Genomic DNA, 21405 nt, shown 5'->3' with positions numbered 1-21405 from the left:
TGTGTGTGTGTGTGTGTGTGTGTGTGTGTGTGTGTGTGTGTGTGTGTGTGTGTGTGTGTGTGTGTGTGTGTAAATAAAGTCCGTTTAGTTGTTTAATACAGAAAAAAGAAAAGCAGATTAAACGGAGGAGGATTCTCGACAACATGTGGAATAAATATAACAATTTATATACACGTGCACATACATCCATGCAAATCACGCAATGATAATCATATGACTTGATCACAACTATTCAATAAGAATAATTTGAAAATTATTATGGGGGGGGGAAAGCATTTGATATTAGGAATGAATGCAACCGGCCTGGCTGAGTTTAATTCAGGCAGTGTTTTGGACAGCCGTCGCGCGCTGTGTCTTCAGAGGACCGTGCAGTCCACCATGGCGGCGCCCGGTGGAACTTTAAATTGTGAGGACTTTTCAATGTTTCAGGTAATTATGACAAAGATTAATCGATCTGTGCTGACTTGTCCCGTAATGGCAGCGATCCGAGTCGTAGCGTCTTGGAGGTCCACGCGTCGTGCGTGTTTTGCGTGAGTGGGTGAATGAGTGACCCTCCTGATCACTGCAGCTCACACTGTTTGCTCTGAAGAGTTCAAGCAGCCAGACTGGACCAGCGGCTCTCAGATAATGGTCTGCATAATGGTTTAAAAGTCGCTGTCACTGGTGTAACCGGCCAGCATGTGACACCTGTCCTGCTGAAGATGTTTAAGTGGCTTTTTTAGATCCTCAAACTTACTTATATCCAAACCAAACTGGCCTGCTAAATTTAAAAAGAGAGATCTGTGTGTGAAGTGTGTGTACCAAGATATCAGCAAACTATTACCTCTTAAAATATCCAATTCTTCAACAAGGAGGCAGTCACTCAGTGCAGATTTGGGAAAAATATAGCACTTATTCAATAATAATAAAAATAATATTATTATTATTAATAATAATAATAATAATAATAATAATAAAAGAAACGTTATTTTAATAGCACCTTCCATACAAGAAATGCAGCCCAACTAAAAAATAAAGTGTATAAAATGCATAAAAATGTTTTTAAACTCTTCAATTAGGGACTGTTTATTATTTATGAGAGGAGGTGGTTCAAAAGGGGGGAGGAATGTCAATTTTTTAAGCACTGGGGAGGGACTTATGTTTTGAAGGCATACACCTTTGACTGGCAATATTTTGTTATTATTTTACTGCCAGTTTTTGAAGAAAACATGCCTGTTTTCTTTAAAAATTGGAAAAATTAAGATCAAATATTAACATATCAAAATATTTTATAAAACACTTATAAATCCCTTAAGAACAATGTTTTACCCCAAAAACGAAAGAAGCATCTTGATAAGTTATTTTGGGGGGTTTGTTTTGTTTGGTTTGGGGTTTTTTTTTGGCACATGAAGTTTCATCATTCTTAAGAATAGATGATTTGTGATAATAATAGAGATGTTAAGCTTTAATGGATCACAAAAAGGCTTTGAGTGCAGGCTGAGCGCTGAGCTTGAAACATATTGCAGTTACGAGCAGCTATTGTCCAGTTTGTGTTCCTTTGGCTTTAGTGTTTACTGTAGTGAAGAAGTTTTGCATATTTAGGATATTTTAGGACTCCTCTGCACAGCTCACAGAGAGCCGCTGCTTCTGTGTTGATACCCTTTTAGAGGTATTGACAGAAAAAGTCCCACCGTTGTTAAAAGTCTATTAAGAAAAATTATTAGTTCCAATTCTGATATGCAATTTCAATATGTAGTGATATGTTTGTTCTGGGGTGTTTGCAGGATTTAGTGTGTCGTTTCTGAGACGTCACACTATGCTCCAATGACCAGAGATGAATTTAAAAAATGTTAATTCAGCACATTTTTTTCCCCTTAAGATCATTGCTTGGAGGGTTTTAGTTGAAGTGAAGCTGCTGACTGTCAGTTTGACTCCCTGTGTGTTTTTCAGGAGGTGCTGAAGGTGATGCGCACCATCGATGACCGCATCGTCCATGCCCTGAACACCACCGTGCCCACAGTCTCCTTCTCAGGCAAAGTGGACGCCACACAAACATGCAAACAACTCTATGAATCTGTGAGTGGCAGTCATGACTAAAATAATGTGTTTGTGTTTTTGTCTGAAGTATTACCTTCTAGTTTTTCTCATTTCCTGTAATAATCTCATGCGTTCCACAGATGATGGAGGCCCATCTGACCAGAGACAAAGCTATCAAGTCCTGTATCGCCCAAACATCTGAGGTGGTGGGACAACTGCGTCAAGAAAGAGCCAAAGACAGCGAAAACCTGGCGCTCATCAAACAGCTCAGAAAGGAGCAGACCAAAGTGAGTCCTGTCAGTAACACTAGAGGGCGCCAAACACCAACGAGCTGTGAGGTGTGAGCCATCTTTACCATCTGAGACCTGAATCCATATCAGTTTTCTTGTGCTGCATTCAGAAGCCGTTTGCAAGTGTTAAAACCCCTGAACTCTGAGCAAATTGGTTTGATTTAATTTAAAAAAAAATGTGGAAAAAAGATAATGAGCCACTGGGCAGACATGTACTGCAAATTGCAAGAAATTCAGATTCTTGATTTCACTTTTTAAAAAGCTGGGGACAAATCTTCAGAGAGATATATATGAAATGATCATAATTGCATTTTTTAAAAAAATCTATATATTTGATTAAAAATGTGATTTTTGTGAATTTCCAGGTCATTTTCTTGTACTTTTTTCTTTTTTTTTAACTAATTTTTCGCTCATTTCAGAGTCATTTCTTCTTAAGTTGCTCATGTTTTTGAAAGAAATAAAGCCAGTTTTCTCAGGGTTAACCTATGAAAACGGTTGCATTAAGTCCTAACGTCACCTTGATGATGTCATAATGATGTCATTAGGGTTGTCTGGGGTTGGACACAGAGAATAAAACATTTTGATTGAAAGTCTGCATCACAAACTGGAAGTATAATATATAATTTACTACTTTAGGAAGAAGTTGGGAATCTATTAATAGATGCCATCAAGGTGCAGGATTGAGTGTTTTTGGAGTTTGACCCAAAGTCAAGACTAAAAATCAGAATATTTTGGCTTCTGCTGTTTCAATGTGACACGTTCTCTTTGTCCGATTCTGTTAATATGACTGAATTGCTGGAATACCCCTTTTTAGATTAAATTTTTTGTACAAGGAGCAACATAAAGTACATTTTTTAACTGTCTGCTTAGCATGAGATGTTTTTGTTTTCGCGGTCAGGGTGGACTGATGCTTGCAGATCAAAATTGCTGTTTTCATTAATGTATATCACTGTTCTGTCATCATGCTCTGAAAATAATACATTTATTAATGCATCTTTTCTTCCTTGTCTCCAGTTAAAGCTGATGCAGTCAGAGCTGAACGTTGAGGAGGTCGTCAATGATAGAAGTCTGAAGGTATGCTCACTGTCCTATTGACACGCATAAATAGTCCGTCGTTATCTTCCGTGTTACTTCTTCCTGATCCCCTGTGTTCAGGTTTTCAGTGAAAGGTGCAGAATCCACTACACGCCTCCGAAGGTGAAGTGAAGACGGAGGTGTGAAGAGAGGAGCCGCTTCACTCGAGGTCTGAATCCAGACTGGAGCTGAAACTGTGACCTGCTGCTGAGTCCTGACCTGCAGGCTGCAGAGCACCCAGACCACTCTGACCTCTTCTCCAACACTTAAATTCCATTGTGATTGTTGTAAGGCATTTCCACACCTGTAAAACAGTCATCCGTGTGCGTCTTTGATGAGAAACATTGTACAAAAAAAGAGTTTTTTAAAAAGAAAAAAAATGAAACGTTTTCAAGTGACGCGTGTTGTCTGTGATTTGAATTCGTTGTGAGTCTTTTGAAGAACTCTTATCTACTTGCAGTGTAGTGCTGCAGACTCTTTGCTTTTATTTTGTTCAGGTAAGTCTGCAGACTGGACTCAGTGTGAGTGTATTTCCTTGCATGGTTAGATTAGATATGCTCCACACTCATTTTGTGATCTCATAGTACGTATGAAGTTAATTTTCCTCCTTCAGGACGCCTGTTAAGTAACTGACAGAGAGAAAATGATTCCTGGTTCATGTGTTCAAAACTCCCAACATGAAACGGTTAAAAATCCAGAGATTCGTATTAAGGTTTATGTAAAGTAGAAGGATTTACCTTGTTAAATGTACTTTTAATCATTTCTTCTAGCTAAAACGACGTCTAGTTTAAAAATTAATCTTCACAATAGAAAATCAAATAACGACAAGAAACTTTTCTAATGCATTCATCTTTATTTCTTCAGAGGGTAGTGCATTCAGCTGGCTGCTTCCAAACCAAAGTGTCTTTATCTCTGCATTTTACATTTTAAAATAATGTCAAATTATGCCAGAATTAAAAAAAAACAGTGTTTTAATATGACATTGCAGCCAATAAGTATTTAACTTGAAAAACACTGTGATCAGCTTGTCAAAGGTTCGAGGGGGTCGTCTTTGGTTTTGTTCGTCTCGACGCTGTGCAGCAACGGTGGCCTCCCTGCTAACATGTCATGCATGGGTATATAGGAGATTCCCAGATGAATGTAGTCCTCTTCTCCAACACCTACCTGCAGATAAATGAGAAAAATTGCACTTCTGATAAAAATATATATTCATCTTGATCTTGTGTTGCTGAACAATAAAGATCTTCGACCGTCAGGGATGTTTTTAACTGATGTTTCCTGTCCAGCTGGTAATTTGACATGACATAAGGCTCAACTGGATGTCACAATTAATTCAACTTGTATATTATACAAAGACACACTGAGGCTTTCAAACTCTTTTTCAAATATTATAAAATACTGTGGTGAGGAAATAGGGGGAGGGTCACCCTCTCCTTATGGAGGAGTGTGGGGAGGGATTCCCACATACCTGATGACTGATGACGGTCACCTGTGCTCGGATGGGGGAGGGGGTACATTGACTCAAAGGTGGGCAGAGTACGGGAGAAAGACTGAACTCTTGTCCGTGGCTGCGGCACCGTGGCGGGAGGCTGCTGTTCGCAACTTTTAGTGTTGCCGGCAGCGAAGACAGTTGAGTAGGGGAACCGTTCCTGTGTTAGGAGGGGAGGCTGGATGCCTCCTTTAGGTAGCGAGGGACCGGGGAGTAGAAGGTGCCTGTGCAGCGTTGGGCGGATCAGCAGCCTTCCTGCCCAACAAACGCTTCACGCTGTTCAGCCGCTGCAAGCAGGTTATCCACCGCCACTGCTTTGGCGTCCTGGCTGTATGCCTGTTTCTTCCCATGTGCGCTTCCTGACTCTACGGGAGGATCCAAGACTTTAGTGACGTGACACCCTGACCATTTTAGGGGCAGTATCTGTGACTTTGTTAGCCCTCTGCCTCCCCCTATTGTATGGAGTGGGTTTGACCTGCCTACAGTTTGGAGCAGTCCATATTGGTGCTGTGCATTCAGATGTGGTGGCAGCTTTATGCTATCCTAAATCTTTAACAACCAGCAATTATTACAATACTTTACCTTAACCATGAAAACGTCTCCCTCTTGTGCACCCCAACTTTTAATCCTGTATTTAACTGCCTGGTACATCTCATACTTCAGGCCTGTCCTTTTCTCCACGTCGACCTTCAACTGTGGATGAATGAAATAAAATATGATGTAAATCTAAGCTGAGTGCAGATCGGAGAGTTGGTGTGTGGCGCTTGTGAAAAGTGAAGGTAGATCGACACTCACCCGATCACAAAGCTCCTGAGTTTGCCTGGTGGCATCCCGTGTCTCACTCCATTTTCCAAACTCTGTAGCCATTGTCACAAGATCTGTTGAAGTTAACACAGAAGTCAACCGTTTGCGTCTGTGGATTGTGGCGCTTGTGGTGTTGATGTGGTAATCAAAGGAACAGGGACTTACTTTCAACGATGCCACACGAAAAAAAGGAGGAATAAGGGGTATCAGGAAGTGGGCGTGCATTTGCGTCAAAGTTACAAGCTGGGTGGGACTGAGGCCGGCTCTACGCAGGGGCAAGAGGGGGCAGCGCCCCCTCAAATAAATGTCTTGCCCCCTCAAATCAAAATTTTAGAAGTTGAGAAAGCACATTTTTAATATACTCACAAAATTAATACATTACAAGTTGACAAAATTATCTGCAGTAGCGGAAAAATCCGCCAAAAAGGGGACACGTACTCGTACTTTTCATATTTTTTATATTTGTATCTTCTAGACTCGTACTTTTTATATTTTTTATATTTTATATTTTATATTTGTATCTTCTATTTTATGTTTTGTTTGTTTGTTTGTTTGTTTGTTTTTCTTCTATATTTATGTTGCAGTAACCCACCAGAACAAATTCCTCGTATTGTGTTAACTATACCTGGCAATAAATCTTTTTCTGATTCTGATTCTGATTCTGAAGACGATATAGTATCAGCTTCCTCTCATCTATCTGTCCCTCCGCTGTGCGTGTATTCAAAGGCTGGTCAGCGCACACACACACACACACACACACCTCCCCTCAGCCCTCAGTAAACATCCAATCACTGTTAGTGTGCAAATGAGCCAAGACGTAGCCGGACAGTGTGGTGTCAGGTTTCAGAAGAAGCAGCTGCGTTTTCTCAGTTACAACAAGCGCAGAAATGAGTCCACGTCCACTGCATGTGACAGACTGAGGACAAATGTCCGGTGTTTGACAGACCCCTACGTAAAGCCCCGCCCCATGCTGTAGTTCTGCACTGCTTTGTTTCATTTAATCACAGCGGTTTTTACAAAGCCAGCTTACTTATTTTCCACTCAAGCTTCCTGCAGCTCACAAAGAGGAAGTTAATGCTGTGTGATGCATCCGTTTTTCAGAGCTTTTAAAAAGTGTAGTGCAGCTCCTGCCTGTACTAACAGTAGTAGCAATGATGCTCCTGCTCCTGCTCCTGCTTGTACATCAGAGACAGCAGCTAGCATAACTACTACTTTATTGTGGTCAGGGGGTTTACGTGCTTCAGTGACCTTAAGAGCTATACCAGCAGGAGCTTAGTCTTCAGGTGGGACACTCAAGTTGGACAGGTCTGAAGGTAGAGGCCTGACTAAGTGCAATCCACTTCTCTAGGTTGGGGTTGGACACATAGCTAACAACCCAATTCAATGAAGAAAACACTGTAACTATAAGCACAGGGGGAAAAAAAGTGCTGGAGCATGATGTGTACATATGATGCCCCCTTCACATTTCTGACTGCCCCCTCATATATGCCTGCCTACAACTGGCCCTGGGTGGGACCCTGCAATCTTGAAAGCCAGACTCTTCTCCGGAGATAAGCAGAGCACCCAGACCACTCTGACCTCTTCTCCAACACTTAAATTCCTTTGTGATTGTTGTAAGGCATTTCCACACCTGTAAAACAGTCAGTTTTCCTCCTTCAGGACGCCTGTTAAGTAACTGACAGAGAGAAAATGATTCCCAGTTCATGTGTTTAGAACTCCCAACATGAAACGGTTAAAAATCCAGAGATTCGTATTAAGGTTTATGTAAAGTAGAAGGATTTACCTTTCTTCTAGCTAAAACGACGTCTAGTTTAAAAATTAATTTTTCAAAATAGAGAATCAAATAACGACAAGAAACTTTTCTAATGCATTCATCTTTATTTCTTCAGAGGGTAGTGCATTCAGCTGGCTGCTTCCAAACCAAAGTGTCTTTATCTCTGCATTTTACATTTTAAAATAATGTCAAATTATGCCAGAATTAAAAAAAAACAGTGTTTTAATATGACATTGCAGCCAATAAGTATTTAACTTGAAAAACACTGTGATCAGCTTGTCAAAGGTTCGAGGGGGTCGTCTTTGGTTTTGTTCGTCTCAACGCTGTGCAGCAACGGTGGCCTCCCTGCTAACATGTCATGCATGGGTATATAGGAGATTCCCAGATGAATGTAGTCCTCTTCTCCAACACCTACCTGCAGATAAATGAGAAAAATTGCACTTCTGATAAAAATATATTCATCTTGATCTTGTGTTGCTGAACAATAAAGATCTTCGACCGTCAGGGATGTTTTTAACTGATGTTTCCTGTCCAGCTGGTAATTTGACATGACATAAGGCTCAGCTGGATGTTACAATTAATTCAACTTGTATATTATACAAAGACACACTGAGGCTTTCAAACTCTTTTTCAAATATTATAAAATACTTTACCTTAACCATGAAAGCGTCTCCCTCTTGTACACCCCAACTTTTAAGCCTGTATTTAACTGCCTGGTACATCTCATACTTCAGGCCTGTCCTTTTCTCCACGTCGACCTTCAACTGTGGATGAATGAAATAAAATATGATGTAAATCTAAGCTGAGTGCAGATCGGAGAGTTGTGTGCGGCGCTTGTGAAAAGTGAAGGTAGATCGACACTCACCCGATCACAAAGCTCCTGAGTTTGCCTGGTGGCATCCCGTGTCTCACTCCATTTTCCAAACTCTGTAGCCATTGTCACAAGATCTGTTGAAGTTAACACAGAAGTCAACCGTTTGCGTCTGTGGATTGTGGCGCTTGTGGTGTTGATGTGGTAATCAAAGGAACAGGGACTTACTTTCAACGATGCCACACGAAAAAAAGGAGGAATAAGGGGTATCAGGAAGTGGGCGTGCATTTGCGTCAAAGTTACAAGCTGGGTGGGACCCTGCACTATTGATAGCCAGACTCTAAAACCAAATGGGAGCTTTCGTTTTTGCTGCTTTCCTTCCAGCTCTTCTCCGGAGATAAGCAGAGCACCCAGACCACTCTGACCTCTTCTCCAACACTTAAATTCCTTTGTGATTGTTGTAAGGCATCTGTTGTGCGTCTTTGATGAGAAACATTGTACAAAAAAAGGAGTTGAAAACAATGAAACGTTTTCAAGTGACGCGTGTTGTCTGTGATTTGAATTCGTTGTGAGTCTTTTGAAGAACTCTTATCTACTTGCAGTGTAGTGCTGCAGACTCTTTGCTTTTATTTTGTTCAGGTAAGTCTGCAGACTGGACTCAGTGTGAGTGTATTTCCTTGCATGGTTAGATTAGATATGCTCCACACTCATTTTGTGATCTCATAGTACGTATGAAGTTAATTTTCCTCCTTCAGGACGCCTGTTAAGTAACTGACAGAGAGAAAATGATTCCTGGTTCATGTGTTCAAAACTCCCAACATGAAACGGTTGAAAAATCTAGATGCGTAATAAGGTTTATGTAAAGTAGGATTTATTTTCCCCTTTAAAATGTACTTGTAACCATTTCTTCCAGCCGAACCAAATCTAGTTTTAAAATCAAACTTCAGAAAAGAAAAGCAAATATTCTAAGAATGACAAAAAACATAAGGACCTATCTAATGCTTTAATTTTTATTATTTCTTCAAAGGTTTGCACTCAGCTGGCCACTTCCAAACCAAAATGTCTTTGTTTCACATTTGAAATCAATGTCAGATCATTTCAAAATTTAAAAAAGCTGTATTTTAATATGAGACTGCAGCCTTTAAGTATCTAATTGTGGAAAAAAAAGTTGTGTGATCATATTTTAAAAGGTTCACGGGGGTTGTCTTGACTTTGTCCTCAGCTGGCAGGTTTCCAACAGACCTGCAGATGATTGTAGTTCTCTCCTCCAACATGAATATGCAGACAAATGAGAAAAATATACTCAGGTTAATTTGACATGACATGCAGGTTTCACTGGATGTCTCAATCAATTAATTCTACTTGTATAGCCTTTTATACAAAGACACACATCTGAGGCTTTCAGTATTTTCTTACATACCTCAGGAAACCACCATGGATTTATCGTGGAGAAGGTACCACGTGCTCTTGTTGATGTCGGACAAGCGCGCATGCGTGAATGCGGCTGCTACGCTAGAAACTACGGGCTAAAGCAAAAACATGTCGTCAGTAATTATTTTCAAGACAAATAGGCACATCGCGGCTTCAGGACACTTGGAATACGTCGGACGAGCATCATGGAGACGTTGTGTGGTTTTATTTATGTAGTTTATAAACGTTTCCTGGTCGACATTTGCTTCAGTTTTTGGGAGATGAGTGCAGCGCCTTTTCCGGTGAGCCTCCGGCAGTGTTTTGTGGACTGTAAAACTTCACCTGACTTTCCAGCGGCAGGGTGAGTAGATGATGACTGAATTTTCATATTTGGGTGAATATCAGCTTGAGTGTTACCTTATTAAAAAAGCAAAAAGAAGCCGGATAATTTGGGAATTTAACCCAAGGAGTTATAAGCATTTCCCCCCAGAAATGACACCAGTTAGCGTAGGGGTCAAAGGTTATGTGAAAAGTCAGATGAAAACAACACAAAAGTGATGTGGCTCCAGATTTCCTCCACTGGCACTTTTTTGTTTCATTTTTGATAAACAGACTCTGTTTTTATGTTGTTTTTTGCACTCTGGAACAAAATGTGTACTAAAAGTACAAAAGAGTTCACAGCATTAATCATTTTATTTTTATTGTCAATTAGAAAATGGTTGGGAGGCAGATCCAACAAAACTAACTTCTTGATTTAACAAATATTTATTACTTGCAAAGTTTGCCATTGAAAACATATGGAATCTTTTTAACCTAACTTTTAACATAATAACAAAATATGTTGAATCATAACTTTTTGTCTCTGAAATGAATAAAGACAAAAGCTATGAAGCCTCATAACCTGACAGATGAACTTAATGTCGCAGAGAACCTCTAGAACCCTGTGTCATATATTATTTTTCTTTATCTAATTTGGTTTATTTTGTGGGTTTTTTAAAAAATTTCTTTTCAATTTGTATAATTCTCTGTTGACTACATGTGTACTGCGTGTGTTTCGTGCTTGCTTGTCTGATGTTTTGATATGAAGGTGTCACTGTAAAAGGCCATTTATGTTTCTAAATGTGAAGTTTTATCAATGAAGTAAAAACAAAATCAAACATATCAATTTTAGGATATTGCTTGCTATTTGTTGACTAGGGAAGAGGCCCTTGGCTGCACCCCTCCAACAGATGGAAATTTTTAAATATCTCTTGCATAATTACATCTTCCTAAATTCACCCAGCATATTTGGTGTGATTAAAATGTTTGAATTTCCACTAGAGGTTCAAATAAAGCTTTGTGTGTTTGAATAATGTTTAAGCACGCAGCATGACTTTGAAAAGTCAAGACCATTGTTGGGTTAGTGGGTGTGAAAAGGTTAATAATAGCTCTATCCTGCAGCTTCTCTCAGATCATACTAATATTGTCTACAAGCAGTGATGCGGTGCAGTTTAATCCACTCTGTATTCAACTCATAAACAGATTGAAATATCTCAAAGATCTCAACAACCGTCAGGTGGATTGGCACAAAATCTTGTACAATTTAATTTCTTCAAAAAAGTCTGCAGACAGGACTTATTTTGAGAGTATTTCTTTGCATGGTTAGATCTGATATTCTCCACACTCATTTTGTTATCTGATAAGTATGAATATAACATATTTTCCTCCTCCAGGATGCCTGTTAATTAACTAACAGTAAGAACATGTTTCTTGTTTGGTGTGATCAGATCTTTTCCTGACCATATTGCAGTTTGCATGTGTTGCACTGAAGTGTTTCGTTACCTGAAAGAAGCATCTGTGAACATAATCCATGCAGTAATAAAGGAAGGTAGTGCATTCAGCTCACTGCTTCCAAACCTGAAATATCGATATCTTTGTGTGTTTACACATTTAAATCTATGTCAAATCATTTCAGGATAAAGAAGCAGAGTATTTTAATCAGAGACTGCAGGCTGTAAGTACATTAACTCTTGAAACAGGTTGTGTGATCAGATTGAAAAAGGTAGGAGGGGGTCTTCTTTGGTTTTGTGCTGTTCTACACCATGCAGGGTTGGAGGCACTTTGTGCCGCTGTCTAAGCTAGTTTGTGTTCCTTTGGCTTTAATGCCTACATTAGTGCACAAGTTTTGCATATTTAGGATATTTTATAAGTCCTTTGCACAGCTCACAGAGAGCCGCTGCTTCTGTGTTGAGATTTTGACAGAAAAAAGTCCCACTATTATTAAAAATCTATTAAGAAAAAATATTAGTTCCAAGTCATGTTCTGTATCAGCCAAACATCTGAGGTGGTGGGACAACTGCGTCAAGAAACAGCGAAAACCTGGCGCTCATCAAACAGCTCAGAAAGGAGCAGACCAAAGTGAGTCCTGTCAGTAACACCAGAGGGCTCCAAACACCAACGAGCTGTGAGGTGTGAGCCATCTTTACTATCTGAGACCTGAATCCTCATGCTGCATTCAGAAGCCTTCACAAGTGTTAAAACCCCTGAACTCTGAGCAAATTGGTTAAGATTGTTTTTTTGGGTTTTTTTTACCACCGATTTTTTTTTGCTCATTTCAGAGTCATTTCTTCTTAAGTCGCTCATGTTTTTGTAAGAAATCGAACCAATTTGCTCAGGGTTAACCTGCAAAAACGGTTGTATTAAATCCTCTGCAAAGCGGGAGTTTCCCAAACACTGATAAAATAAAAAATATCCTTGATGATGTCATAATGATGTCATTAGGGTAGTTTGGGGTTGGACACAGAGAATTAAACATTTTGATTGAAAGTTGGCATCACAAACTGGAAGTATAGAATCTACAAGATGTGGGCATTAATAATTAATAACAGATGTCCACTACCTTCCCAAATTCACCCAGCACATTTGGTGTCATTAAAACTTTTGAATCTCCACCAGAGGTTCAAATAAAGTTTTGTATTTAAATAATGTTCAAGCGCACGGCATGACTTTGTTAAGTCAAGACCATTGTTGGGTTAGTGGGTGTGAAAAGGTTAATAACAGTGATTTGTACCTCCATGCTGTTTAACAAATCTATGTAAATGAATGTCAGAGTGGATCTTCCTTAGATGAGATGTAAAGCTGACTGATCACCTTCAGAGGGTAAAGTCTAACCTTTAAAATTATTAATCAATCAAGAACCTGGAAATCTGTCAACAGCAAACATTTAGCTGGAACAAAATCTAACTACTGATAAGATCTGTTTTATCTTTTTAGCTTCTGTGGAAAAATGTCTTTGTCCAGCCCTTTTTTAATGCTGCCTGCCAGCTGAAACTTATGGCTCTATCCTGCAGCTTGTCACAGATCATACTGACGTTGTCTACATGCAGTGACACGGTGCAGTTTAACCCACTCTGTCTTGGATTCATAAACAGATTAAAATATCTCAAATATTTCAACAACCGTCGGGTGGATTGGCACAAAATCTTGTACAGATATTCAGGTTACTAGATACTGAATCCTAATGTCAATATGAGCATGTAAGCATTTAGCTCAAAGCACCACTGAGTCTTCTTTTTGATTTCTTCAGGAAAGTCTGCAGACAGGACTTATTGTGAGGGTATTTCCTCGCTTGGTTGGATTTGATATGCTGAACACTCATTTTGTTATCTGATAAGTATAAATACATTTTCCTCCTCCAGGACACCTGTTAATTAACTACCACTAAGAAAAAGATTCCTTGTTTGTGTTTGTGTCTCCCAACATGAAAAGGTTAAAAATCTAGATTCGTAATAAGGTTTATGTAAACTAAAGAGATTTTTTTTTTTCATTTTTATGTCACCATGTCTTTCAGCCAAGATGAGATCTAGTTTGAAACTCAAACTTTACAACAGAAGAGCAAATGCTGCATATAAGAACAACAAGAAACATACAGACTTTTTAAAAATGCTTTCATTTTATTATTTCTTTGAAGGTAGTGCATTCAACCTGCTGCTTCCCAACATCAAATATAATTCTCTCAGGCAATATATTCAAAGTCAATGTCAGGTCATTTCAAAACAAACAAGCAGATCATTTTAATGAGACTGCAGCCTGTAAGTATCTAACTGTAGAAACAGGTTGTGTGATCAGTTAGTAGGAGGTATGAGGGGGTCGTCTCGGCGTTTGTGCTGCTGTACATTGAGCACTTCAACTTGTCCTCCGTAACATGGAAGTTTTTGAAAGAGCAGCAGATGAAGGCAGTCTGCTCCAACATCAACCTGCAGGTAAAGAGAGGAAACTTATACATCTACACAAATATTTTCATCTGAATCGTGTGTTGATTTGCAGAAAAGATCTTGTACCATCAGACATGTGTTTAACTGCTGTTTACTGTCCTGCCATGAATTTGACATGACGCTTGGCTCAACTGGATTTCACAATTCATGCAACTCAAAGACAAACATCCCAAAGTTTTTATTTTCTTCAAATATCACAATATCATTTACCTTGATGAGGTAGTTTTCTCCAGCCACCAACTGATCCCTGTATTTCAGTGCTTTGTACACCTTATAGACCTGGTCCGTCCTTTTCTCCACTTCGAGCTTCACCTGTGTTTGAATTGAATAAAATATGTGAATCCAGACTAAAATGCAGATCAGAGAGTTGTGTGTGGACTTTTTTTTAAAAAAAAAAAATAAAGGTAGATTGAAGCTCACCTGATCACAAAGATTCTGAATTTCCTTCGTGGCATCCTTTGTCTCACTCCATCCACCGGGCATGTTCGCCATCGTCACAAGGTCCGATGAAGTTAACAGAGAAGTCAACTGTCTGCTTTGAAATGTCTCAAGTGTTTATTATCAGCTGGTTATGGAATATATTTATACTGTGTAACCACGCCTGGATTCAGACCGGAAGGTGGTGCTTGTACGTGACTTTGTTTAAGTCTAACCTTTAAAATTATAAACAATCAAGAACCCGTAACTCTGTCAACAGCAAACATTTAGCTGGAACAAAATCTAACTACTGATAAGATCTGTTTTATCTTTTTAGCTTCTGTGGAAAAATGTCTTTGTCCAGCCCTTTTTTAACGCTGCCTGCCAGCTGAAACTTACAGCTCTATCCTGCAGCTTGTCACAGATCATACTGACGTTGTCTACATGCAGTGACGCGGTGCAGTTTAACCCACTCTGTCTTGGATTTATAAACAGATTAAAATATCTCAAATATTTCAACAACCGTCGGGTGGATTGGCACAAAATCTTGTACAGATATTCAGGTTCCCAGATAATGAATCTAAATGATGATAATGAGAAGTCTGCACACAGGACTTATTTTGAGAGTATTTCCTTGCTTGGTTAGATTAGATATGCTGCACTCTCATTTTGTAATCTTACAAGTATGAAGACAATGTATTTTCCTCCTTCGGGACACCTGTCAATAACCAACAGTAAGAAAATATTTCCTGGTTTGTGTAATCAGAACTCCCAACGTGAAAAGGTTAAAAATCTATGCCTTTTTAATTTTCATGTCAATATGTCTTCTCGCCAAGACAACATCTCATTTAAAAATCAACCGTCATGATAGAAATACACATGTTGGTTTATAAGAATTCAAGAATACGAATATATATATTATGTATAAGAATACAAGAAACATATTTAGAGACTTTGTTTAAAACTTTAGTCTTTATTATTGTTTCAGAAAGTACTGCATTTTACATGCTGCATCCCACAACCCAAATACATGTATTTCTATGTGTTGATATATTCAGATTCAATGTCCAATCATTTCAGAATAAACAGGCAGCGTATTTTAATATGAAACTGCAGCCTGTAAGTATTTAACTGCTGAAACAGGTTGCATCAGTTTGTGAAAGGCGCGAGGGTGTCATCCAAGGATCTGTGCTGCAAGACGCCGCGCAGTTTTGGTGGCGGAACATCAGTGAGAAATGGCATTCCTTGAAAGATACTCAGATGATCGTAGTCCTCTCCAACATTAACCTGCAAGAAATGAAAGGAAAACTGGACTTTTGCAACAAATATATCCATCTGAGTCATGCATTGAACGCTGAGTATCCTCTACCACCAGACATGTGTTCAAGTGGTGTTTACTGTCCTGCGGTGAATTTAACATGACATTATGTTTGACTGGATGTCACAATTAATTCAACTTGTATATTAAGCAAAGACACACATCTAAGGCTTTCAAATATCACTGTATTATTTACCTTGATGAGGGTGATTTCTCCTCTTGGCCCAGGCCCAGTCCGGTATTTCACTGCTTTGAATTGCGTATATTTCTTGCCTGTCATTTTCTCCACGTCGCCCTTCATCTGTGTATGAATCAAATAAAATACAATAATGTAAATCCAGACTGAAATGCAGATCAGAGAGATGTGTGTGGAAGTCGTGGCAGATGAAGGTAGAGTAAAACTCACCAGACTACAAAGATCCTGCGTGTTCTCATTGGCGTCCTTCGTCTCACTCCAATCAGTCTTTCCAGGAACGCTAGACATTGTCACAAGGTCTGTAGAAATCAGCAGAGAAGTCAACCAGTTTTTGATGTGTCTCAATAGTTCCTACTCTTTATCACATGTATTTATACACAGTAACCACCCCTGGACACACCTGACAGGTGACTCCACAATCATAACTGTGATTGTGATCACATATTTTCCCTTTTCTGATTAATATCTTTCTAAATTGCATTTGAAGGCTTTTTTTTCAAAGGGATGCTTTAAATCTTATGATTCAGATTTTCATTGTGTTGTCATGATTTTAAATTCAGAGATTAACATTGTCTTGATGCATTAAGGAAGGACATATAAATCAATCAAGAACCAAGAACAGCAAACATTTAGCTGGCACAAAATCTAACATTGCGGAATCGATGTGTTTGTCTTAATTGCTTCAGTGGAAAAATGTCTTTGTCCAACCCTTTTTTTCACACTGCCTGCCAGCTAAAACTGAAAGCTCTATCCTTCAGCTTGTCACACATCAACCTGTGGAACTCAGTGTACATGCAGTGAAGCAATGCAGTTTAATGCACTCTGTCTTAAGTTCATGAACGGATTAAAATATCAGAGACATCTAAACAACTATCGTATGGATTGTCACAAAATCTTGTATACATATTATTTTTCTTTATCTAATTTGGTAATCAGATCTTTCTTTGACCTTACTGCTCTTTGCATTTGTCGCACTGGAGTGTTTTACGTAAAAGAAACACTGTCTGTGAACATAATCCATGCAGTAATAAAGTTGCTACAAGAATTTTTGAGGAGACAGTGTATTCCGAACAGAAATTAAGAGGATTTTTTTTTACCTTTTTAATTGTATGACCATTTCTTGCAGTCAAAACGACAACTAGTTTAAAAACAGACAATAGAAATGCTGCATTTAGAAACCACAAAAAAATATGATACTGGATACATAAACTTTATTTCTTCAGTGCATTCGACTCACTGCTTTCAAACACGAAATATCGATATCTTTGAATATTTATTCATTTTAAATCAATCAGTCAAATCATTTCAGGATAAAGAAGCAGAGTATTTTAATCAGAGACTGCAGCCTGTAAGTACATTAACTCTTGAAACAGGTTGTGTGATCAGATTGAAAAAGGTACGAGGGGGTCTTCTTTGGTTTTGTGCTGCTCTACACCATGCAGGGTTGGAGGCACTTCGTGCTGCAACCCAGTTATTTGGTGAACATTCAGATGATCGTAGTCCGCTCCAACATCAACCTGCAAGACAAAAGAGAAGAGAATGAACTTCAGAAAATGCATTTTCATCTGGATCATGTCATGTTGAACAGTGAAGATCTACCAACAGAGCTGTGTTTAACTGGAGTTTATTGTCCTGCCATTCAATTCATTCAACTAATATATTTTACAAAGACACACATCTGAGGCTCTCAAACTCAGTATTTGCACATATCAGAGAATTATTTACCTTGATGACAAAGAATTGTCCTCCACACAGACTCTTGATCCTGTATTTAACTGCTTTGAACACCTTATAGTTCTGGCCTGTAATTTTCTCCACTTCGTTTTTCACCTGTGTGTGAATTGAATGAAATTTGATGTAAATACAGACTGAGATGCAGAGCAGAGAGTTGTGTGTGCAGGTTGTGATGAATGAAGGAAGACTGAAGCTCACCTGATCACAGAGCGTCTGAATGTCTGCAGTTGCATCCAGTGTCTTACTCCATTCTCCAAATTCTGCAGCCATTGTTTTGAGGTCGGTTGAAGTTAACAGAGAAGTCAACTGTCTGCTTCTATCTGCCTCAAGTGTTAATTTTCAGTTCGTTTTGTATGTATGTATTTATACAGTCTGGAAACAGGCGGGCACTAGACTAACACATGAGGTTTTGGGTGGAGCTATACAGTGTGTGCTTAGTGTTGCTCATACTCTTTGAATTATCCCCCTGGTCCTGTTTGCTTTGTGGCACTTCCCAAAAATTGTTTCAAATTGTGTAATGTATATGTGTGTGTGAGTGTGTAAATATGTATTTCCTGGTTTGTGCAATCAGAGCTCACAACATGAGAACTATCCATATCAGTGATAAGGTCTTTCTAAACAAAAGGGATTTATTTACCTTTTAGATTTTTTTGTGACCTTTTCTTCCAGCTGTGATGACATCTATTTAAAAATAAGACTTCACAATAAAAAAATGCCAATGCTGCATATAAGTGCTACACAATACGGAGCTGTATTCTTCTCACACATACTTTTTAATTCAGTTTCAATAATGGCCAAGTCTTCTATAAGTGTAAATGATTTTGGTCTCCACAAAGTCATTTCCTCATGGTCCATAGGTCATTTTGACCACTTTGAAATGATCCAAAATTATGTAGCATGTGATCAAAAACTCCACATCTAATGAGTTTTAGAAATCTTTTCATCTGAACATCAAAGATAAAAACTATTGCCCAAAAATCTCATTTTCTGTGGCTTTATATAAAATATTCCTTCTCTACAATAAAGCACACAAAATTTAACATGTAAGTTAAGGAATATTATATAAAATGAGTAATAATACTAATAATACTGAGATGCATAAGCAGAGCATTTTCAAGGAGAAGTTGAGAGAATTTTTGATGTCAGGAACGTTTGTAGACAGGAGTCTTTATGTTTCAGACTCATTCAACAATCTGATAGGACCGGTCAAGTAACTGACTGAGAAAATGTTTCCTGGTTTGTGTGATCAGAACTCACAACATGAGAAAGTAAAAAAATGTATTTAACTTTTTGTAAAATAAAAGTATTTATTTTAATTTTTAAATGTATTTGTAACCATTTCTATCCATAAAGACAAAGTAAAAGCACATGTTGCATATAAGAACCAAAAGAAGTAAAGAGATTTTTTGTGTGTTTATTATTTATTATTCCTTCAAAAGGTAGTGCATTCAACTTCATCACCAAACATCTTTATCTGTCTGTGTTAATATGTTTGAAATCAATGTCAAATCATTTCAGAACAAAGAAGCAGAGCATTTTTATATGAGGCTGCAGCCTGCCAGTGTTTAACTGTTGAAACAGGTTGTGTGATCAGTTTGAAAAAGGTACGAGGGGGTCGTCTCTGGTTTTGTGTTGCTCCACACCGCGCAGTATATCCACTTCCTGTGGCACGGCATGGAGAAGCCAAATGAATTGGAGGACTCTCAGATGAATGTAGTCTGTCCCTCCAACATGAACCTGCATATAAGAGGATAATTGCAAGTTTAAAGTAGATATTTTCATCTGATTCTAGTGTTGCTGAACAGTAAAGACCCTCTATCATCAAACATTTTACTTTTTTGTGCACATTTTGGGTAATTTTCCATGAAGTTGTTCATTGCCCTTTCCTATGTTTTTGAAAGAAATTAAGTCAATTTGCTCAGGTTTCAAAGGGTTAACTGCTGATTACTGCCCTGCCATGAATTTGACATGCCATCAGGTTCAGCTGGATGTCTCAATTAATTTAACTTGTATATTATACAAAGACATTCCTCTGAAGCTTTCAGCATTTTTTTTACATACCACAAAATGTTTTACCTTGATGAGGAAGAGTTCTCCGCCAATAGAATGACGGTATTGAACTGCTTTGAATTCAACATAGTTCTTGCCTGTCTTTTTCTCGACTTGGACCTTCACCTGTAAATGGAATAAAATATGATATAAATCCACACTGAAATGCAGATCAGAGAGTTTTGTGTGCAGATTGTGAAGAATTAAAGTAGAGTGAAAGCTCACCTGATCACAAATGTGCTGAGTTTCCTCCGTGGCATTTTCTGTCTTGCTCCATTCAGGCTTCTCAGCAGTGCTGGCCATTGTCGCAAGGTCCGTTTAAGTTAACAGAGACGTCAACCGGCAGATTTTTGATGTTTCTCAAGAGTTTTACCTTTATGGCATGTGTTCATACAGTATTTATACGCCTAATGGGTGGCTCATTTCTGGGTGGAGCTGCATGTGGAACAACAGCCCTCACGCGATCGTGATGGAATTTGTTCTTCAATATTTCTTAAATATTTCAGATATTAGTTGTGCCATTCAGATTTAAAATACAAAGATAATTAATGTTTTATGGTCAAATGATGCAGCATTAAGGCAGGACATCGATCCTCCTCAAGAATGGTGACCAGCTGAGCTAAAACATCCACAGTGGTGCTGATACTTAGTTTTAAACATCTCACACTTTAACATTTAATTCAAATTAACAATGTCCAAAAAATGTCTCCTGTAAACAAGTGTAAGTTATTTCTGTCTCAACAGTCATTTTCTAATATAGATCACTTTGACAACTTTTAAGTAAGCCAAAATTATATTTCAAGTGACATAAATCTGCACATTTGAACTTTAAGGAAGTGATGAAAAATGCCAGAAATCTCATATCATGTTATTTTATTTAACAGTGTCCTTCTTTAGAATGAAACACTCAACTTCCTCTTAACACTGCATAGCCTCCTCTGTTAATACAAACAGAACTGCATGTGACTTTATTTCAGAGGAATATTATGTATAATGTGCAATGAAATAAAAGAGCAGAGCTGCAGCAATTCAGTTAAGAGACCGTGTTGATATGAAGAGGGTTTGCAGGTGTGCCTCAATGATGTATTTCCTCATTTGGTCACATTCTGTACCTCCCACACTCATTTTGTAATCACAGAAATATTTGCTCAGTTTATCTCCTTCTTCCTGATACCTTTCAAGTAGCTGACACAAAGAAAATGTTTCCTTGTTTGTGTAATCAAATCTTTCCCTGACCTTATTGCACTTTGCATTTGATGCCTAATGTAAGAGTGAAAGTGGAATAAAGAAGGGGGAAAGAGGGGAATTTTGAAGTGTGGTTTGAGCTGACTGGGCATGTGTTGGAGTTACTAAAAGTTACGAGGAAAACACAGAATGTGTTTGGTCTGATTTATTCCTTCACACACACCCATGTCACGTACACGGACACTGTAGTGTGTCATTACCTGTAAGAGACATTGAATATCAAGATAAGCAGTAATGTAGTGATGACCTGTTGTCACAGGAACATAATTAAGAAAGGACATTAGTACGATACAAGAATACAAGAACAATATCTATTGTTAGTTCATTACAATACTTGGTTATTTTATTAATGTTTATAAATTATAACAGTGTGATTTTTGTCACCATTTCGAAGATTTTTTCAAAGTATTGTGATGGTAAATGTCTAGAACACGTACATGGAAAATTTACTGGTGCTGGTAATAACACAACACCAATGGTCACAAATTGATATATGTTGGTATCCCAATATAATTAGGCATTATG

The 21405-nt window shown here is 38.4% G+C and overlaps 7 protein-coding genes across 7 annotated transcripts; 1 reads left to right on the top strand and 6 right to left on the bottom strand.

The window, feature by feature from the left end:
• The first annotated feature begins 280 nt into the window (after positions 1 to 280).
• Positions 281 to 3778, top strand: mix23 (mitochondrial matrix import factor 23). The gene is made up of 5 exons (XM_088072216.1): positions 281 to 429; positions 1930 to 2055; positions 2157 to 2303; positions 3321 to 3380; positions 3462 to 3778. Exons 1-5 carry the CDS (start codon positions 289 to 291, stop codon positions 3510 to 3512), a joined length of 525 nt encoding a protein of 174 aa, XP_087928342.1. The 5' UTR covers positions 281 to 288; the 3' UTR covers positions 3513 to 3778.
• A 435-nt stretch (positions 3779 to 4213) lies between these two features.
• On the bottom strand, positions 4214 to 5910 carry LOC121960835 (stefin-C-like). The gene is made up of 4 exons (XM_088072217.1): positions 5839 to 5910; positions 5665 to 5747; positions 5452 to 5562; positions 4214 to 4544 (listed from the first exon to the last, which is right to left on the bottom strand). The coding sequence occupies exons 2-4, from the start codon at positions 5734 to 5736 to the stop codon at positions 4401 to 4403; spliced, it is 327 nt and encodes a 108-aa protein (XP_087928343.1). The 5' UTR covers positions 5737 to 5747; positions 5839 to 5910; the 3' UTR covers positions 4214 to 4400.
• A 1621-nt stretch (positions 5911 to 7531) lies between these two features.
• On the bottom strand, positions 7532 to 8631 carry LOC148186043 (stefin-C-like). The gene is made up of 4 exons (XM_088072248.1): positions 8487 to 8631; positions 8313 to 8395; positions 8101 to 8211; positions 7532 to 7862 (listed from the first exon to the last, which is right to left on the bottom strand). The coding sequence occupies exons 2-4, from the start codon at positions 8382 to 8384 to the stop codon at positions 7719 to 7721; spliced, it is 327 nt and encodes a 108-aa protein (XP_087928374.1). The 5' UTR covers positions 8385 to 8395; positions 8487 to 8631; the 3' UTR covers positions 7532 to 7718.
• A 4946-nt stretch (positions 8632 to 13577) lies between these two features.
• Positions 13578 to 14498, bottom strand: LOC121960855 (cystatin-A-like). Its single transcript, XM_042510732.2, has 3 exons — positions 14342 to 14498; positions 14132 to 14233; positions 13578 to 13903 (listed from the first exon to the last, which is right to left on the bottom strand). Exons 1-3 carry the CDS (start codon positions 14411 to 14413, stop codon positions 13772 to 13774), a joined length of 306 nt encoding a protein of 101 aa, XP_042366666.2. The 5' UTR covers positions 14414 to 14498; the 3' UTR covers positions 13578 to 13771.
• A 793-nt stretch (positions 14499 to 15291) lies between these two features.
• Positions 15292 to 17090, bottom strand: LOC121960366 (stefin-C-like). Its single transcript, XM_042510025.2, has 4 exons — positions 16950 to 17090; positions 16063 to 16151; positions 15853 to 15957; positions 15292 to 15625 (listed from the first exon to the last, which is right to left on the bottom strand). Exons 2-4 carry the CDS (start codon positions 16138 to 16140, stop codon positions 15488 to 15490), a joined length of 321 nt encoding a protein of 106 aa, XP_042365959.2. The 5' UTR covers positions 16141 to 16151; positions 16950 to 17090; the 3' UTR covers positions 15292 to 15487.
• LOC121960853 (cystatin-A3-like) lies at positions 17047 to 17941 on the bottom strand. Its single transcript, XM_042510729.2, has 3 exons — positions 17785 to 17941; positions 17578 to 17682; positions 17047 to 17369 (listed from the first exon to the last, which is right to left on the bottom strand). The coding sequence occupies exons 1-3, from the start codon at positions 17854 to 17856 to the stop codon at positions 17235 to 17237; spliced, it is 312 nt and encodes a 103-aa protein (XP_042366663.2). The 5' UTR covers positions 17857 to 17941; the 3' UTR covers positions 17047 to 17234.
• Positions 17942 to 18984: 1043 nt separating this feature from the next.
• On the bottom strand, positions 18985 to 20018 carry LOC121960852 (leukocyte cysteine proteinase inhibitor 1-like). Its single transcript, XM_042510728.2, has 3 exons — positions 19861 to 20018; positions 19663 to 19761; positions 18985 to 19323 (listed from the first exon to the last, which is right to left on the bottom strand). The coding sequence occupies exons 1-3, from the start codon at positions 19936 to 19938 to the stop codon at positions 19177 to 19179; spliced, it is 324 nt and encodes a 107-aa protein (XP_042366662.2). The 5' UTR covers positions 19939 to 20018; the 3' UTR covers positions 18985 to 19176.
• Positions 20019 to 21405: the final 1387 nt, after the last annotated feature.

Source organism: Plectropomus leopardus, chromosome 21, assembly GCF_026936395.1.
Source record: "Plectropomus leopardus strain MGB_pleo_1.0 chromosome 21, ASM2693639v1, whole genome shotgun sequence".
NCBI lineage: Eukaryota > Metazoa > Chordata > Actinopteri > Perciformes > Serranidae > Plectropomus > Plectropomus leopardus.
Note: the sequence above shows the minus strand (reverse complement) of the source record. Positions and strands in the feature narration are given on the sequence as shown.

Excerpts from the sequence above, each read along its gene's own strand:
- LOC121960835 (XM_088072217.1), bottom strand. The coding sequence starts at position 5,736 with ATGGCTACAGAGTTTGGAAAATGGAGTGAGACACGGGATGCCACCAGG. Across the intron at positions 5,563-5,664 it reads CTCAGGAGCTTTGTGATCGG|TTGAAGGTCGACGTGGAGAA; the intron begins GTGAGTGTCGAT and ends ATTCATCCACAG. Across the intron at positions 4,545-5,451 it reads GAGACGTTTTCATGGTTAAG|GTAGGTGTTGGAGAAGAGGA; the intron begins GTAAAGTATTGT and ends ATTTATCTGCAG.
- LOC121960855 (XM_042510732.2), bottom strand. The coding sequence starts at position 14,413 with ATGGCGAACATGCCCGGTGGATGGAGTGAGACAAAGGATGCCACGAAG. Across the intron at positions 14,234-14,341 it reads TTCAGAATCTTTGTGATCAG|GTGAAGCTCGAAGTGGAGAA; the intron begins GTGAGCTTCAAT and ends ATTCAAACACAG. Across the intron at positions 13,904-14,131 it reads GAGAAAACTACCTCATCAAG|GTTGATGTTGGAGCAGACTG; the intron begins GTAAATGATATT and ends CTTTACCTGCAG.
- LOC148186043 (XM_088072248.1), bottom strand. The coding sequence starts at position 8,384 with ATGGCTACAGAGTTTGGAAAATGGAGTGAGACACGGGATGCCACCAGG. Across the intron at positions 8,212-8,312 it reads CTCAGGAGCTTTGTGATCGG|TTGAAGGTCGACGTGGAGAA; the intron begins GTGAGTGTCGAT and ends ATTCATCCACAG. Across the intron at positions 7,863-8,100 it reads GAGACGCTTTCATGGTTAAG|GTAGGTGTTGGAGAAGAGGA; the intron begins GTAAAGTATTTT and ends ATTTATCTGCAG.
- LOC121960852 (XM_042510728.2), bottom strand. The coding sequence starts at position 19,938 with ATGGCCAGCACTGCTGAGAAGCCTGAATGGAGCAAGACAGAAAATGCC. Across the intron at positions 19,762-19,860 it reads CTCAGCACATTTGTGATCAG|GTGAAGGTCCAAGTCGAGAA; the intron begins GTGAGCTTTCAC and ends TTCCATTTACAG. Across the intron at positions 19,324-19,662 it reads GAGAACTCTTCCTCATCAAG|GTTCATGTTGGAGGGACAGA; the intron begins GTAAAACATTTT and ends TCTTATATGCAG.
- LOC121960366 (XM_042510025.2), bottom strand. The coding sequence starts at position 16,140 with ATGTCTAGCGTTCCTGGAAAGACTGATTGGAGTGAGACGAAGGACGCC. Across the intron at positions 15,958-16,062 it reads CGCAGGATCTTTGTAGTCTG|ATGAAGGGCGACGTGGAGAA; the intron begins GTGAGTTTTACT and ends ATTCATACACAG. Across the intron at positions 15,626-15,852 it reads GAGAAATCACCCTCATCAAG|GTTAATGTTGGAGAGGACTA; the intron begins GTAAATAATACA and ends CATTTCTTGCAG.
- LOC121960853 (XM_042510729.2), bottom strand. The coding sequence starts at position 17,856 with ATGGCTGCAGAATTTGGAGAATGGAGTAAGACACTGGATGCAACTGCA. Across the intron at positions 17,683-17,784 it reads TTCAGACGCTCTGTGATCAG|GTGAAAAACGAAGTGGAGAA; the intron begins GTGAGCTTCAGT and ends ATTCACACACAG. Across the intron at positions 17,370-17,577 it reads GACAATTCTTTGTCATCAAG|GTTGATGTTGGAGCGGACTA; the intron begins GTAAATAATTCT and ends TTTGTCTTGCAG.
- mix23 (XM_088072216.1), top strand. The coding sequence starts at position 289 with ATGAATGCAACCGGCCTGGCTGAGTTTAATTCAGGCAGTGTTTTGGAC. Across the intron at positions 430-1,929 it reads AGGACTTTTCAATGTTTCAG|GAGGTGCTGAAGGTGATGCG; the intron begins GTAATTATGACA and ends TGTGTTTTTCAG. Across the intron at positions 3,381-3,461 it reads TCAATGATAGAAGTCTGAAG|GTTTTCAGTGAAAGGTGCAG; the intron begins GTATGCTCACTG and ends CCCTGTGTTCAG.